General features: G+C 49.8%; 1 protein-coding gene across 1 annotated transcript in view; it reads left to right on the plus strand.

The window, feature by feature from the left end:
• Positions 1–17,955, plus strand: part of COL13A1 (collagen type XIII alpha 1 chain) — a 65,121-nt gene that overhangs the window by 18,694 nt on the left and 28,472 nt on the right. The window contains exons 13-19 of the mRNA XM_054174720.1: positions 4,510–4,617; positions 5,117–5,158; positions 6,172–6,198; positions 6,923–6,958; positions 13,479–13,523; positions 15,231–15,263; positions 16,045–16,071. Of these exons, the coding sequence (XP_054030695.1) occupies positions 4,510–4,617; positions 5,117–5,158; positions 6,172–6,198; positions 6,923–6,958; positions 13,479–13,523; positions 15,231–15,263; positions 16,045–16,071 (318 nt within the window). The remainder of the gene's footprint in view (positions 1–4,509; positions 4,618–5,116; positions 5,159–6,171; positions 6,199–6,922; positions 6,959–13,478; positions 13,524–15,230; positions 15,264–16,044; positions 16,072–17,955) is intronic.

Raw genomic sequence — 17,955 nt, forward strand, 5'->3', positions numbered from 1 at the left:
GGATCAGGCCAGAGAAGCATTCCTGGGCTTGGAGCTGGCACAGTGGGTGCCAGGGTGACAGGAGCATGCGTGCAAGTGGAAATTGGATACAGCAGAAGGATGAACAAATGCTCCCGAGCTTTAGTGCATTTGAATTCTGTGTGTCCGGGTCAGCTCTGTGCCCTAAGGCAGCATTCCTGGCTATAAGCAGCCAGAGGCTGATGTTACTGTGAAACAAGGGAAAGCAAAGCACAGGCTTCCAAGGCAATATCCTGCTCAAGGCTCAGGTACCAAGGCCTAGTTTTTCTCCTTTGGCTGTGATGGTTGTATCTGCCAAGCTAAATGAACCTGTTCACTGGCCCTGATTCCTGCTGCTGACCCTGCTCCACTCTGTTCCACAATCTGAGTAAGCGTGAGGCCTATGTTTTGTGTAAGGGAAGATGGATAAAACTAGGAAACCACTTGGAAAGCTTGGAGAAAATTGTCATTTTGAAAGTTGCCTCAAATCTGATGATAGGAAATTAAGAGGAGCAGTCTTGTCACCAGTGAGCTTAGCAGAGCCAGTGGGGCATGTCTTGCAGTAAGCACTACCCGAGGAGGTCAGTGGAACTGAGTCAAAACCCCCCTGGGTAAGCATTATTTCTGAGCAGGGAAACTGGTGAGGGCTCAGTGTGGTGGGAACAAGCAGCCACCCTGCACTGCCAGGGCTGGCACATGGCTAGTCGTCCTGTGAGCCATGCATGGTGCAGAGGAACTCAGAGGTCTGCCAGCAGGTACCCGGCTGTGTGCCCTCCACGCACAGCTCTCACACGGGAGTTTATTTTCATGGCAATCTCTCTGTTCCCCTCTTCTCTCTTCTCTTCCCTGGCTGCTCTCTGACTCTCGGTGCCCTAATGGCCTCCTTTGCCCCACGACCTTCTGGTTTGACCTTCAGCTGTTGCCTCTCCTCAATTCAGTGCGGCTGGCTCCACCTCCGGTCATAAAGAGACGCACTTTCCAGGTAGACTTCTCCTCCTCGTTGCCTGTTTCTGAGCTTACTCCGACGCTTGTGATTAATCAGCTTGCTACCTGTCTGTCTTCCCTTACAGAAGGGTTTTCCAAGAGGTTTGGTCAGAGCTGAGGGACTTTCTTTGAAGCAGGAGAGATCTTTGATGTGATAATGTGGCTAGAAAGAAAAGCAATGAAGCCAGGGTTTGTTTTTATGAAACTAAAAGAAATGGGCCATGAAACTGTCCTCCGGACTGTCGACAAGCAGTCTCCTACCTTAAGGAGTCAGTTCCTGCATATTCCATCTCCAGAAGAGGTTAGAAACCCCTTGCTAATGCCTGTGAAATTGAAGTGAGATGAAAGAACAGCCAAACACCGCTTCTAAGGGCTAGTGTAGTCCGAGGCACTTGGGGAAAATGGGTTCGAAAGAAGCTCTTAGGATGGCTTCATTAAATCTTTGTGCAGACACATTCATTTCGGTTCCCACTGCCGTGATTCATGTTTTGTTTGGTTTCATTTGGGAACGAATTAATAAGATGAATTATGGGTGTATGAATAGCCAGCAAGAGCGTCCAGAATCAGAGTTCATGTGGCTTTTCATGAGCCCACTTTAAGCTCCCTCCTTCCATCAGCTGGGATTAACTTTCCTGTGTGGACAGACCGCTGTAATTACCCCGCTGAAGTGTGCTGGGCACCCTCCGCTAAGCGGCTGGGTTTTGTCACCCTGCTGCCTGTCTAGGCGGTCAGATGCTCGCAGGGAGCTGCAGCCTGCACTAGGAGGCCTTTTCCATGAGCTGCCTGGTCCTTGCCCAGCGCTGGCAAAACCCTGACCTTATCACTTAAGCCTGTGCTCTCCATCCACTTTCTGTTGATTCAGCGTTCATACCATACAAAGCCCCGCAGCTTGCGCTGGTTGCTCTTCAAAGTGACGGTCCCGAGAGCCAGGCCAAGAACTGACCTCTTGGGAAGGCTTTGAAAGCTGAAGTTCATATCCAGGATGAAGTGGGAAACTTGAATAGCTGCCCCACGTCCTGTCGTCAGCCAGGGCTGCAAATTCCCTCTGTCCCCGGGGACTAACTGCACCGGACAATTTTGCCATGATCTGCCTTGCCGTTGCCCCCTTCATTCCCAAAGTGAACAAAGTGTAATCCACTCCCTCAGATCTGCCAGCACCAGGCAATTCTGAGATCCCAGCCCATGAATGCTAAGAGGAAATGTGAGGCTGCAAAAGAAATGTCAGCACCAACACCTGAGAGAGGAAAATCTGACTGTAGCCTCTAGCACATCAGCACCAGTGCTTTGCCCAAGGGCTTGGGCTTAGCAGGGACATGGGCTGAGCACAGACCTGCGTTAGGAGGTTGAGCAAGTGTTTCAGTGCTGGGGAAACAACCAGGGTGGTTAACTGGTGTTCAAAGAACTGAGAAGTAGCTCCAGTCAACAGCTAAAAATATAGAATGACATCTGATGAAAATGACACCTCATCTCCAGCTCACCCTATCCTCTTACCATCCAGTTAGGTGTGGGGGTGGTCTTTTTGTGCTGAGTGCATTAATAAGGCTGTAAGGATGTGGTGATAATGTTTTGTGTCTTAGGGACCTGCATGGGAAGGCTTTTGCTTAGACAAACCGTGCTCTGTCCAGGGCAGCAAAGAGAGGGCAATATGAACGGGAGTTTGGCTGAGCTCCTTCCAGCCACTTCTTACGCTGGGCCAGGGCTCATCCCCATCCCCTGCCAGGATTCCAGTACACATTCCCAGCACCATGCTGCATTTTAGTGCCCTAAATCTAGAGCATGGTCTGGGTTGACAGAGAGCAGCTGAGGTGGGAATTGCAGAACAACAGAGTGTTAGGGGCTGGAAGGGACCTTGAAGGAAAGCCTAAAGGAGACAGGCAGAGCCCTCCTTTTGCCTTCCCATGGTGCACTCGTGGTGAGGGTGCTGCAAGATGCAATGGGAGGGAAGTGTCTGATGCTGGGCTGAGAGGTCAGGACAAGAGGAAATGTAGAAAGATACTCCAGTGTCCTCCAAACATCTTGTCTTCATTGTACCAGTATTTCCTCCCAGAGTTAAAAGCTGTGAGACCATTACAGGATGGCTAAATAGCATTGAGTATGGAGGATAAGGAAGCTCAGGAAGAATCCTGTGTCCCTTCACGTGACAGCTTTCTTAAGGTGAAGGGCTGTTGCTCCACACATGACTGAGCTTCCCATGAGCCTGGCCCACATGTTGGAAAGTTTCTTTTAAATAGAACTTATGGCAGAAGGGGTGAAATTTGCAGCTTATTACTTTAATTTATCATTCTAAATAAGTAAACATCCCCATATTTGGGTGTTCTACTAAAGGCAGCCAGGACACACTTGTTAGGAACACAGGAAGAAAACAGATTTCAAGCATTCTCCTGCACACACAAGTGCATGAGAGCAGAGTCAGTTTTACCCAGCAGCAGCATATAGGGCTGTAGAGAGAGAATCAATGCAGCAGAGACCCAGCTGCACCTGCACTGATTTATAACTGAGAAACTGCCATGTTTTGATTTCTAGCTTCCCATAGAGCCCCCCAAGAGAGCAGCTCAAATTCAAACTGGGTCGCCAGCAGTAGGATGTTGTTAATGTTTTATCTAGGGAGAGGGAATGGGAGAGGAGCCTATGAGACTAACTAGCTGAGTGTGGGTACCAGGGTGCCTTAGGAGCTTGCTGGATGCATCAATTACATATCAGCAGTCTGGTATTCAAACGTGGTGCTTCCAACCCACTGTCTCCTCAGCGCCGCTTGGTCTCAAGTCCAGGTCCTTTTGGGCCAGATGACATTGCTGAGGCATGAGCCACAGCCACCCAGTGGCTACTGAGAGGCCTGGGGAGGAACCAGCTGAAACAGCTTCATTTGGAGAGCTTAAAATGGCAGGTGGCTCTGCACACACCAGCTCGTTAAATCCCACAAAAACAGGCTCTGCCTGGCCTACGTAGGCCTGTGTTGGGCGGGCTCCAGAAATGTCATGATGATCGTGTTATTTTCTTTGGGGTTTGTGGCATTTCTACTTTTGGTCTTTGGCAAAACACAGGGAGTGTTATCCAGCAAATATAGCAGAGGAAAAGGGGGCGGGGGGGAAAGGCTGAGGTAAGACAGTGTGGCTCTGCCCTGGAAGTGCCAGTGTGGTCACAGGAGGCTTCACATATGACTGTCAAGTGCTTTGGAAGGCCTCCTGAGAAGCTCAAGAGATGCTGGTCCTTCACATACAAATTGTGCTTCACTGACTTGTGAAGAAAAAGATGTCTCTAGATTGCTCCATCATCTGTAGATCCCTGCAGAAGAAAGCTCTGACAAGGTGGCCTCTTTGCAAACTGCAGGCTGCTGGCTTCTGCTGCCCAGGTAGCCTGGCCATCCTCATCAGGGTTCTGCCTCACTCTTGGAAACTTCTCCTGGCACTAACCTGGGACTTGCTTCTGACTTTTCTGCTTCAGCCAGGCTGACTTGCCTTGGGCCTTTGGGTTAGTGATGTGAAGCGTTTGCTCTGTCTGGTGATAACCTCTTGTTTTAATGAACCTCAGGGTGAACAAGGACAAGCAGGGATCCAAGGGCCCCCAGGGCCCCCTGGCCCACCAGGACCTGCTGGACCTGAAGGGACTCCGGGACAGCCTGGGCCAATTGGGCCACCTGTAAGTCCCATTACAAAAAAATCTTTCTGCTTCTTCTTTCCCTAGGGTACAGTAAATTTCCTCCGGCCTTTGTTGCCTCTTCTGAAGGCAAGATAGCCAGGATAGGACAGGAGATTTGCAGGGGGATGCGGATGCATGGTGAAGAAGAAGTTCCTAGAAAGGAGGGGGAGTGAAAGGGAAGGCAGAGGTGTGCACCCTGCACTCTTGCTGTCTGGACACATGTGAGCAGGTTACACCAGACCCATTTCCTCCTCCTCAGTCTCTGTAGATGGCCACGGGGAGGAAGTAGCACACAGAGTGTAATTGTCCAGCTCACAGCAGAAACCTAATGATAAGGATCTCTGCAACCCCTTTGAACTCCTGTCCCTCTGTCTTGTTCTCAGGCTGGTGGCTGGCATCAAGCAGCCAAGTAGGGTGAAAACATTTAACATAACACCACTGCTAAATGACAGGGGACAGGGCAGAAAATGCTGTTAATGTGCCTCTCTTTTTGCAACAGGGCAGAGTGGGGGAACCCGGGAAGCCTGGCAGAGATGGGAAGGTGAGTACCAGAAAGTAGCTCCATTCTTGGGAGCTACAGGGAGAAACCTGGTAGGCTGGTCCTGCACCTCCTGCAGTGGGAAAGGAGTTTCCATCTCCAAGACTTTTTAAAGCCTGCTAGTAGGACATGCAAGTCTTTCCCCCTGAGGCAAAAGTGCCTCTCCGCACATGCTAGAGGAGCTGGGTTTTCTGCCAGCGTCCTCATCTTGCTTTGAGCTCTCTGAGGAGCCAAGGCTGCAATGACAAAGCATTTGAATTGCCATAAGCCACAGCTCCCAGGGTGGCACAGGCATCGCAGCACATCTAAGAGTCGTTTTCTCCTTCCGTCTGCTCACATCAGGAAGGCAGCTCCTGCATAGCTACTTTGTTTATTTGTGTTTACATACACACATCCCGGGTGTGCTTCACGGTTCACATCAGGTAAATTGTTTGGTGATTTCTCATTTGAAAACACAAGTGGTTTGTTTGTTACTGCATTCTCTCTGTTTAGCTTGTCAGAGGAAGCTGCAAATGCCTGATTTACTCCAGAGCTGCTTCATGATGGGCTGGGAAACAAGTTTCCCAAGTAAAGCCAGAGAAACAGGAAAGATTCTGGAGCACAATGTATAAAGCAAAGCAGCTTTTTGGTCTTCAGATTCAGTGAGACCAGGCTGGGGGGGTGGGGTGAGGATAGAACACTGTGGGCATGAGTTTATTTGGGTGTATGGTTAAGATGGTATTCATCTACATGAAGAACAGATTGGAGACCCTGGAGGTGTTCAAGGGGAGATTGGACGTGGCACTTGGTGCCATGATCTAGTTATGAGGTCTGTTGGAACAGGTTGGACTTGATGATCCTTGGGGTCTCTTCCAACCTTAGTTACTGTGATACTGTGAGACGTTTGAGCTCACCTGTGCAAATCACGTCTGTGAAGGGACATTTCAGACCAAAGCAGTTGTTGTGTCTCATCACCCTGCAGACCATGTAACGTCTGCATTTGCCAACCCCAGCCTCTGTTTTGATTTTATCTACAGGGCTTGCCTGGACCTCCTGGACCAAAGGTGAGACATCTCGCCTCGCTTAGAGGGAGCAAGCTGAAGAACAGAGCTGGCTGCTCCCACTAAGGAGCGATGTGTGCATTCTGAAGGGTGGAGGAGAGGGAGAGGAGGTCACCACAAATAACTGAGCAAGATTTCTAACCCAGCTCACTGGTGCCTTTGGGGCCCAGCCCGTATGCTGACTCATGGGTTTTGTCCAGGCGACACGTCTGAGCTGCATCTTGACTGAGCAAGGCACGCCTCATCAGCCCCTCTTGCAACATTCTTTGCCACACACAGCTTTATTGGCTTCTCCCATTCTCAAAGCGTTTGCCAGTGCTTCAGGAACTGATTTTGCAATGCCTATTGTTAACTCCACCACAGTTTCCCATTTATTCACTTGCCAAAGTGCATGGGCTGGGGGTGGTGGTGGTGGTGGTGTTGTTTTTCAGCTGCAGCCACCCACCCCCATTTGTTTTTATTGAAGATGTGTAGCCAGGGTGAGGAAATGGGAACCCCCAAATCTGGGGCACAAAGCTGGCATGGGTTATCCAGCTGCCAGTGCCTTTCCTGCCTAGTTCAGTGCAAGTAACAGGTCTGAAGGGTCAGGGACCCACCCAGTGAGCAAAAAGTGAATTTTCCCCATGGAAAGCCTTTCTATCCCAGCATTGCTCCAGGGGAAAGGGCAGGGATTTGTCCTTCTTAGACTAAGCCTTAGACTTTCTTGTGTCTTTTTCTCCTTGTGCAGGGAGATCCTGGGATTCAGGGATACCCTGGCAGAAAGGTAAGGAACTTCAATATTGTTAAATGAATTAAGCTGCACTGATACCTTGTGGGATCATGGTTGTAAATCTGTGGACTCCTCTGGAGCCCTCTGCTGAGCTCTGCTCCTGCTGGGCATGGGGCTGTGACAGGCCCACCAATCCCCTGATATCATCTGTGTAAACAAAGGCTGGACCCAGATATGTCTTTAATTCTCCAGTTAAATGGTACAGACTTCTCCCCATCTGTGTGTCTCTCCACACCCACTTCCTGGCTGGAGCATACCTTTTGTGCATCCAGACCTGAACAGGAGGCTGGAGAGGGCCAAATCCCTAGCTATGTATTTGCTGTCTGGAATAAAGCAGGAAAGAATGGATCCTGGTCCAGGTTAAAAGGCAGAAGCTGGCAATGGCCAAATGCCTTCAGCAGCAGCTAATTAACAGCAGGGTGGTCAAGCCCAGAGAGTGTAATGAAGAGACAGAGAAAGAGGAGAAAGACACAAAGGAAGATCAAAGGGGAGAGAGGGAATGAAGAGGTACTGCTAAAGAGATGTCAGCTGGAGAAGGGGAAGGCAAATGTTCTGGGCAGACAAGGAGTCCTGTGTGCCGTGTTATCTCCACGTTGCTTTATGGATGCTCTGTGAGCAAAATGGCAAGACCTGAGAGCTTTTTGATTAGTTCTGTATAAACTGAGAAGTTTTTGTTATGTCAGGAAGTGGAAATTATGGCCCCGGTGGACCACAGCCCTCTCCTGCAGACAGAGGCGATTTATTGCCTCTTCTTCCAGGGCAGAGAGCCATTGGTTTTTCCATTAAGGGCCCATCCTGTTCTGTGTGTGTGCTGGGCTCTCAGCACATGGGAGCGGTGAGAGGGTCCCGGCAATGACCTCACAGTGAGGGCCTCTCCTACCAGCTCCTCTTACATGAAAGAACTTGTCTGGCTAATTTACTTGCCTAGCAAAGAGCCTGCCCTGATCTCAGAGGAATGAGCCCGAGGTTGTGACCTTTCTCTGGGAGAGGTGGAAAGAATGGGTGAAAGTAGGGGAGAAAAATCTTCCCTGGTGAGTGGGTCAAAAGAGAAGAGAGGACAAAAAGCTAAGGAAAGATGTTAGCTCTGATCTCATATATGACCATGATTTTCCCTTCAATCCATGTGTTTCACGCTCTGAGCATCTTGATGCAGAATGGCACTTCTCTCACACAGAGACCCAGATGGTAGGTTGGTGTGTTGTGGGCACCTCTGTGAAGGACATCCCTCTCACATCTTTGCTGACCTTCCAGGCAACTCACAAGCTCTTTTGTTTTTTCTTTTCTTTTTTTTCTTTTTTCCTGCTCACTATGTTTGCTTCTTCCTCTGTTTTCTTTCTTCTCTTCCTCAGGGTGAGGTGGGTGAGTCAGGCCTGCCCGGTGTGCACGGCCTCCCTGGAGCTACTGGCCCCAAGGTAACCCTTAAACTCAGAGTCAGTGGGGCTGTCTCCCAAGGGCAGATCAGTGGCACCCAAACCTAGAGACATGCTAAAGGAGTATAGGTGGTCAGGGTCTGGAGACAGTTCTCTAGAGCATGGTATAGGCAAAGGAAATAGATAAACTTGCTCCTCTTTAAAGGGCCTGGACAGCTTCTGACCAGAGCAATTCCCTGCTGTCCTGAACCAGGGCCAGGAAGAGGTCCTCATTAAAGAATAGAAACTGACCTGTCCCTTACAGCATTTTGCATTAAGGCTGGGAGGACGAGGATACTCTGGCCCATGAAAGGGTATGATGGTTTGTCTACATCCAAACCATGGAGGAAAGCATCAGTGCAGGCTAATGACCTCCAGCTTCCACTCCACTGACACAACCTGCCTTGCATTCCCAGGGAGGGGAGGGCTGCAGACAGCCTTCAGGCTGGCACCATGTTATTATCAGGAGCCGTCTCTCTCTGGGGGCCTGGGGTCGCATTTATCACACCCTCCCTCTTGTAGCTGCCTTCTCTTTGGCCCTTGCTGCTAGGATAGTACTGCTTGCTCGATTTCTCTTCATATTCACTGTTCTTCTCTCTGTTTCCTCTCTCCTTTGCTGGGCAGGGTGAAAAAGGGGACGCTGGCATAAAGGTAGGCACGAGGAACATGTTTTTCTGGTGGTGGTAGATGATCTGGGAGATGCTGCTCCTTGGGCTGATGGGTTGTAAGAGGAAGCTGGGTCTGAGGCAGCCTCTGTGGGGTATTTAATGGAGTACACATCTGTGCTATGATTAACCACAGGCAGGCCCTGCGAGCGCAGGCAACAAAAGCAGCCTTTATCCATTTGGTGGAATTCTCCTCTTACCAAAGGCATTTCTCTGAGTATGAAGCTTGCTAATGATTTGTTACATCTCCCCATTTGAAGGGCTAGGTTGGGGTTTCCTCATAAAATCTGGTTAGCTGACACATCAAATCCACTCGAGCCCTGCAACTCGGGCTGAGGTTTGGCACCAGGCTTCCCTGTCTGTTTCTGGCTGCTTTTTTACAGGCTCATATGGCCTATGCCCAGATGTTATCTATTTGACTGCAATTGACTGTACCCATATATTTAAAGTCTATTACTCAATGTAGGCTGCACTTAAAACATTACAACGTTGGCAAGGGTTCATGATGGCCAGAGCGTACTGTGTCATGCCATACATCTTAGACATCACGAGAAAAGGCTGGGCCTGCAATGTTTTGAAAGCCAGTAACTGTGGTATGTGCATTCCAAGTATTTAGTGTGTGGCTTGCATCTTATTTATCCTACAGCACACACACCTTCTGTGGTTTTTTTTTTCCCATCTGGGTGGATTCCTACTTGAAGAGAGAAAAAGCCCCTTCAGAACTGAATAGAAAATCATAGAATGGTTTGGGTTGGAAGGGATCTCCAAAGGTCATCCAGTCCAATGCCCCCTGCAGGAAGCAGGGCCATCCTCAACTAGGTTAGATTGCCCAGAGCCCTGTCAAGCCTGATCTTGAATATTATAATAACAACAACAATAATAATAGTAATAATAGTAATAATAATAATAATGATGATAATAATAATAATAATAATAATAATAAACATTAACAACCAGGTTGGAAGAGACCTTCAAGATCATCGTGTCCAACCCCTCAACCAATCCAACCCACCTAAACAACTAAACCATGGCACCAAGCACCCCATCAAGTCTCCTCCTGAACACCTCCAACGATGGTGACCCTACCACCTCCCCAGGCAGCCCATTCCAATGGGCAATCACTCTCTCTGTATAGAACTTCTTCCTAACATGCAACCTAAACTGTCCAGGGAGTTGATACCTAATATCTCCTCAATTACCTCCCTGGGCAACCTGTTCCAGTGCTCCACCACCCTCGTGCCAAAGAACTTGTTCCTAACGTCCCATCTAAATCTACTCTTCTCTAGTCTGAAACCATTGTCCCTCATCCTATCACTACAGGCCTGTATAAACAGTCTCTCTCCGTCCTTCTTGTAGGCTGTGGGTGTGTTATATCGAGTTTAAAGAACTGTCCTGTGGGATTGCAGGCTCTGGGTTAATCACTGAATAGAAGGGCAGTGATTGCCTTCCTGAGAAATGTTGTGGTGCACATAGAGTCCCAGGGTTCCCCCACATCCATCCTCACATCAGTGTAATTTCAGCAGGCACAAAGGCATCTCTTCTGGTTCGTACCAGAAAGCAGAACTGCACCCAGAACTAAATGCATTTTGGGGGCTAGGAGTTTGCTTCTGTCCCAACAGCTCTCCTGTTAAGCTGAACTGGAGAACTGAAGTCGGAGAGTGACCTGGCAGGGACAAAATGCTGGGAGGAGAAACTGTGTTGTACCTCTCTGTATACTCAGATGTTTCACTGCTAGCAGACACCTGCTTTGCATGCTTGGAGGACTAACGTGCTCTTCCTTCAGGCTCCAGCAAAGGAGAAGTCTCCAGGTCTCCCAGTGATGCCTCAGGGTCATCCACAGGCAAGAGCTTTCCCTGCCCTGTGTTAGAGAGCAACAATTCAGGGCAACCCTGGAGACCTCGCTGTGCTACTTGGGCCCTTGGGCCACTTCACAGAGTGGAGGGAAAACCCACAATGCTTTTTGTGGTACTAAACTGCAGCTCCAAAGGGACGCCTCCCCAGCCCCAAACCAGCCTCTTCTGTCACACACAGACATTCATTTATTATTGTCAGGATCACTTTTCTCTCTATTTCCTCTCTTCTTTGCTCAGAGGATTTGGAAAGGAAGTGCAGACATACCCTTAAATCAGCAGCCAGACATGACCTGGTAGCAGCTCCTGAACATCTAAAACCACATGCATTTGTTGCCTTTGGAAACAGCTTCTTTCCGTCCTCCTGCCACCAAGGAAGATCTGGGAGGCTTTTAGTGCTTCCAGCTTTGGATCCAGTTACCTGGGCTGGATTCTACCTTCTCTTTGTTTTGAGGAGCCCTGGGCCTTTGCTGGCAGCGAAGAACATTTTAGGTCTGAAGAGGCTTGCTGGTTCCACACAGCCCCCTTGTTCTTTAGTAACTTCTCTCCACCCAGTGACCGATACTGCACAGCATAGATCCTCTCTTAGCTATTACCTTCTGTAGACACCACGTGTACTTTGCTCATACTTACACCTATTTCAGTGTCCCATAAAGGTCATTAGATCACATTCAGCCTTACTGATGTTTTCTTTGTGCTTGCTTGTGTGAGTTTTTGTTTGTTTGTTTGCTTGAAAGGTCCTTAGGATGAAGCTTTTCTTCATGCTCTGAGGAAAGAGCACCAAAGGCACTGCCCACAGCCTTGCTCAATAAGCCCTCAGATTCATGGGATGATTTAGGTCAGAAGTGACCTCAAACATCATCTAATTTCAACCCCCCTGCCGTGGGCAGAGACACCCTCTACGAGACCAGGTCACTCAAGGCCTCATCCGACCTGGTCTTCATCATCTGCCTTTCACAGCAAGGAGTTAAAAGGAAGGGTCACTGTTTTACTTGGCAGCTCATAGCCAGTACTGCCAATGAGCTGATCAGCATGGGGCATGTTCTGTCCTGGTTGGCATCCAGTGGGTATAAAACTGCTCATACCAGGTGTAGGGAAAGGTAGTGTGAGGGTCTCCTCTGTGGTGAAGCAGAGAGATGTAGCCTAACTCTTCCAGAGAGCCTGGGGAGGTATCTCCCAAAGCAGCATGAAGCTCAGGGGAGCTGGGAGGTGCTGCTGACCACCTTACTGGAGTTCACTGAGGAGCTGCCCTGGGCATTTTGATTTTCATAGCCACCCTTTGATGATACTGGCCAGCTTCTGGCTTGGCTGCACCATTCTGGCACTGATTTTGGTGGGCTGCTGCTGCCTGGCTGTGGCACCAAGGGATCACAGAGGCATCAGCACAGTGGGTACCTTCTCTACTGCAATGGCTTTCAAATACTTAAGGGTTTAAAAACGTTCTGGAGAGCTGTTTTTCTTCCTGTTTCTCTGCCTTTACTCTGGGGCTTCTTTCTGCTCTTTAATGGTGTAGTGTCCTGTTTGCTGTTCCTGCTCTCTAATTAGCTCTTGTGCCTGTGTGACCCTGCTGGTGCCAGTGGGGGTTGTGCGAGTGCGCTGAGGCCATCACCAGAAAATTAGGTGTAGGGTGGTTGCTCTGTAACTTGCCCCCTGTAAGGGGCTACCTTGCTGCCTCTTTCTGAGGTGGCTTTGCTTTTGTAGGGCTAAATAATTAAACAGCTCTTCAGGCAGGTGGCTTCTTCCAGGAATGTCCCTTTGATGGGGGACTGCTTTCACATGCAGGGCTGCTCTGCGCTCTGCAAGCAGCGTGAGTGCACCCAGCAGAAAGCACTGTTCTTCTCTGCTTGGTCTCATTTGAGGGAAAAAAACAGGGAGTGCAGGTGGGGAAGGAAGAGGAGAGAGAGTGCCTCTCTCTTTGGCCAGTACAAAGCACTCATAAGTATTGTTTTCCTTTTCTTAGAGCTGACAAATGCTACAGTCCAGGGTGCTGCACAGGGCAGGAGGTGCCCACCCTGCCCAGGTCATGCAGGCAGTGTTTTACAAAGGAGTTTACAGGATGCCACAGTTACAAAAAGTGCTTTTGAAACAAGCATGTGTGCATTTCCCTGCTGAACAGACCTTCCAAGCAAGGACTAAACACCCAGGACAAAGTTAACAGTAGTATGAAGAGGTGTTTTATTTCTCACTTACCACCAGATAAAATTCAGGCTAACAATCCAGGGCACCCCCTGGATTCTCTGTTTCTCCAGGTAGCTTTGTTCATTCTATAGTCACTGCAGGCTGTGCCCTGTAGCATGCCATGGCATGGGATATGGTAGCAGGACACAGGCTGGCTTTGTTCCCAGCACTCTCACTCTTGGTACTTCAGAAGGGTCAAGTTCTGCTGCACACAGCAGCCTTGAGAGGTACCACTGATGGGAAACAGCCCTGGCTAGGGCAGTCAGCTTGATGAGAGCAGGGTGGGGAAATGGTTTGTGGCCCACCTCACCGTGGAGGCTTCCTCATCACCTGGGTCCTCATCACAGAGCCCTGGGAGGACTCATCTCATGTCTCTTGCTCTTTTTCTCTGTGTTTCTTGCTCTGCTTCCAGGGGGAGAGAGGCATGCCAGGGCTGCCAGGAAGACATGGCACTAAGGTACCTTGTGAACAGTGGCGTGATGCTTGTCTGCCTGGTCTCACCTGTACCACTCAACTGTCCCTGATGCGCGAGCATCGCCTGGATTTGTGTGTGTGTCTCTTAGTCAATGACCATCCTTAGCTGAATTCTTTCTGCTTCTAAATTGCAATATCAAGGAGATGGTGGGGGAAGAAGTGTTTTACAGAGCAAGTGGCATGCCCAGTCTGATGCTGTCTTGCAACATCAGGATCTCCACGCTTTCCACTAGCGAGAGCGGCCAGGTGCTGATGTTTGTAGGGAATTGGCTCTCTGGAAATTGGGGGTTCCAAGTGACCACCTCAGCCTTCAGCGATGTGTGCTAGCCCCCTGCCATCAGTAGGGTGATGCAAGTGTGTACCTGGACTAATGCAGTGGCGAATCAGGGCCAGTGTGAGCAAGCCTGCATGTGTGTGCACTGCAGTGCTGGGATCAGTACTAGAGAATAACACCATCTGCATTCGCTGCCACTGAAAGGCCAAAGAGTGAGGAACAGGCACCCCAAATGCACTGTGGAAGTCTAACCCATGGCACTTGCTGCACGTAATCCCTTTCATGACTCTAGCCCATGTTCACTAAAATGTACTGACCCCTGAGAATATCTGGAATGCTTTTTGTTCCCCCTGTTTATTGCATAGAATCCCTGATCTCCATCTTCTGTCCTTGTGTTTTTTAGCTTTGTCCCCGATTTCTGTTTCAGAAAGCTGAGAGGTATGATCCTGCTGCTCTCTGGCTCCCCACTCCTCCTTGTTTGAACTTTTCTAAGCTCTTTTCACTTTGAACTTGGCTCCCAGTCCTCCTCTCTGCCTCGTGCTACATCCCACCCTCTCTCATTTCCCAACTTTTAACACTACTTCACCTCCTTCCCTCTCCTTAGACCTTCATTATCCCTCATATATGCTTTTGTAACTGGATCTTTTCACCAGGACTTAACTAATACTAACACAGAGCATAGAGGTTTCAGAGCAGAGGGTTGATAGGGAAGACCTGCTTTTTGCATCCATGCTGTCGAGGGAAATATGACTGTGCCTTTGGGAGCAGCTGTCTCCTGGGGTTTGGAAGCAGCTGTCTCGGATTGCAGGACAGGCTGGACTCTGTGGTCTCATGACAACAGCTTGCTCTGCGCTGCAGAATGATGCCTGAATTGCAGTGCTTGGAAGGCTTTCTTTTTCCTTCTAAGGTGGCTGGCTTCAGAGCCCTCCTGAAAAAAAAAATGTACTGCAGGGTTTGTCCTCTGTGATAAAAACAGAATGGGGGGAAATAGTAAGACCAAGGCTCTGGGGTAGGAGTTGGCCTTTCTGGAGATGCTCCAGCTGCTGTATCTAGGATCAAGCACTGAACTGAGTGCTCAGTCTGTCTTTGCATTCCTTGGTTATTTGACACTGTCCTGCTTGTTGGCCTTTGCTTTGCTGGCAGGACTGAAACCAGGGGAGGGTAGAAATCTGGTTGTCTTGACTGGGTTGTGCTCATGGTGCCTGCCTTTGGAGGAGCTTTGTGGAAAGCAGAGCCACTGCCACAGGTGATCAACGATGCGTGCTGTGTGCTGTTACAGCATTCCTTCCGAGTTTTGGAAAGGAAAAGATGTGTCTGTTGCCTTTTGAGTTCCACCTGCCTGATACTGTTTTGTTTGTGAAAGCTGGCGCCCGATTGCTTTCAAATGAGGTGTTTCTGTCTTTCCTCTCTCTGCAGGGCGCTCCCGGGACGGCCGCGGCAGGGATGAAGGTCAGTTTCACACCGCGCTGCAGCGTCTTGAGTGGGTCTGGCTAGAGAGCAAGGGCTGGAGTCAATAGAACGCGAGGCAAGAGGAAAATGGTCGGACAGCTCCCACTAAAGGGCAACAGCAGAACTGCCGGAGAAACCGGCCCCGGCTGCAGCAGCCCTGCTCCTCCGCACCGCTCAGGGCAGCAAGTTTGGAGAGCAGTGGTCCGGTTGGTGACAGAGCGAAGGGCCAGATGCAGGCTGAGAGGCTAAAGTTATCCCGGGGATCCATGGTACTCGGTGGGATAACGACCTGTTGTCCTGATTTCCTCCAGCTGCAGAGGGAAAAAGGCAGAGATACAGAAGTTATCTCCAGGGCTGGTGATTTTCCTCCTCGATGCCACACTGACCCCCTATCAACCCAGCTTCCTTCCAAGCCCGGCTGCAACCGCAGCCTTGCTCTGCTCTTGTGCACACAGAGCTAGGAGCAGGCAAATTCCATAGTGCCAGCAGATGAGTCTTGCCTTAGTTATGCTTTCTTGTATCTGGTAAATTCTCTTGACGTACTCCTTGCCCTCAGTTTTATTAGTCATTTGCCTGACACTTGCCAGCTTCCCAAAGCAGCCTAAGAGCTGGGTAATGAGGGTAAAATAAGCACAAATATGCATCTAAAGCATCATCATGCCCTTATTTGCAAGCCCAAGGCATTCACTGGTGAATGTTCTTGCCTCCACTCTGACAGCTTGGGGAGGAGTTGTGCTCTCATCTGGTTTTTCACTTTGTTTTCCTATCTCTTCCTCACCAGGGCGAGCCTGGGACTCCAGGAGAAAAGGTACTCTCAGAAGTCTTTGCTTTGAGCTTGCATTGCTGGTTTGTTTGTGTATTTAACTTACAGCTTCCTACATTCAGGTTTGTGCCCATTATCTCTTGTCCTGCCCCTGGGCACCTCTGCAAAAAGACAGGCTGCGTCCTCCTGACACCCACCTTTTAGATATAAGTACTGATAAGATCCTGCCCCTCAGACTTCTTTTCTCCTCTCTCCTCTCTCCTCTCTCCTCTCTCCTCTCTCCTCTCTCCTCTCTCCTCTCTCCTCTCTCCTCTCCTCTCTCCTCTCTCCTCTCTCCTCTCTCCTCTCTCCTCTCTCCTCTCTCCTCTCTCCTCTCTCCTCTCTCCTCTCTCCTCTCTGAACCTCTCCTCTCCTCTCCGAACCTCTCCTCTCCGAACCTCTCCTCTCCGAACCTCTCCGAACCTCTCCTCTCCTCCCCAAGTCCCTCAGCCTTTCTTCCCAGGACAGATTTTCTACCCCCCTAATCATATTCATAGCCATTTTCTGTGCCCTCTAACTGCCTTCTTCCTTCCCTCCTTACTCCACAAAACACACAGAGGACACTTTGCATAGCAAGTATAGTTCCCCCTCCCTTTTCACTTGTCCCCTTCTGCCTCCCAGTACTTCTGTGTCCACCAAAAGTCTTCCCATGTATCTGCCTGGGGCTGTTCTCCTGTCATGCATCCTATGAACTGCCCTGCAGAGTCTTTTCTGTCTCAGTGTAGTGTGACCTCGTTTGAGTTCCCGTGGTGGACACGGTACAGAATGCTCTGTCACTCCGCATCACCAAGCAGCCGTCTGGGTATCTGAGCAGCTGGCTCCTCTTGCTGGAGACTGGTTTAGGTTGCAGCATGCAACAGCCGTCTAACAGGCATGTTCTCTGTCTCTTTTCTTCCCCACCAAGGGAGATCCTGGAGTCCCAGGGAGGATGGGCCCCCCAGGTTTGCCAGGGAAGAGGGGGCAGCGGGTAGGATATTGTGTGTTTGGGCTTGGTGTCCTGGCAGTGCTGTGCTGCGTTCCTGCCAGCAGGAGCTGGCGGGAGCCTGCTTTGCGTGGCATTGTTGTGCTTGTGGGGATTATGTGTCCTGTCCTGGCTCTTGCCCCCTTGGTGAAGTGTATTTGCCTGTTCCTGCTTGCAGGAGGTGCGGGGCTAGTGGCAGGCAGGGCAGCATGAGATGCCTGTGGGATGCAGGGCTTGTCCTGGGAACAATTAAGGACAGTGCTGCATCTTTCAGCTCTAGAAATAACACCCTAAAGAGGGACTCAGCAATCTAACCTCCCACCTCAAGAAACCTGCTTCTCTACACCCCTGTTATAGCGGCACAGGATGTTTGCAGCAGCCCCTCTGGGCATGTGGATTGAAAACAAATCCTTGAGTGAAAAGTAGGATGCCAAGCAGAATCGGGGGTTCACAGAGGCCTGGAACAGGATTAGAGATTATCTGCTTACAAAAACCCCAAAGGCCAAACCTTTTCCTTGGGTGTGAGGTCTTGCAAATGTTTTTCTTCATTCCAGGGAGAGAAGCCTTAGTTTATGGCAGCAATGTGTGGGCTCTGGTGGGGGAGGAAGGCTGATGGGGTCCTTACAGGTGGCTGGAGGCCAAATTACCTTAGAGAAAAGGGTCACTGCACTCTAGAATTGTCTGAAAAAAATAAGATTGCTGCTAGTCAATTATTTTCCATGGAACCACCAGTGCATGACTCTTCCTGGAGCATTGATGCAAGTCCTCTGCATGTCAGATATGTGCCTTTGAGCTCCGATGAGACTGGTGTGCAGCAGGCAGCAGCATGGCCCCAAGAGGAGATCTGTGCTTGCCTTGCTGCTGCAGTGTGCTGCTGCTGTGGGGAGAGCTGGGCACCTGCTAGAAGAAAGGTTTTGGACTGTTCTTTG

Source organism: Dryobates pubescens, chromosome 30, assembly GCF_014839835.1.
Source record: "Dryobates pubescens isolate bDryPub1 chromosome 30, bDryPub1.pri, whole genome shotgun sequence".
Classification (NCBI taxonomy): Eukaryota; Metazoa; Chordata; class Aves; order Piciformes; family Picidae; genus Dryobates; species Dryobates pubescens.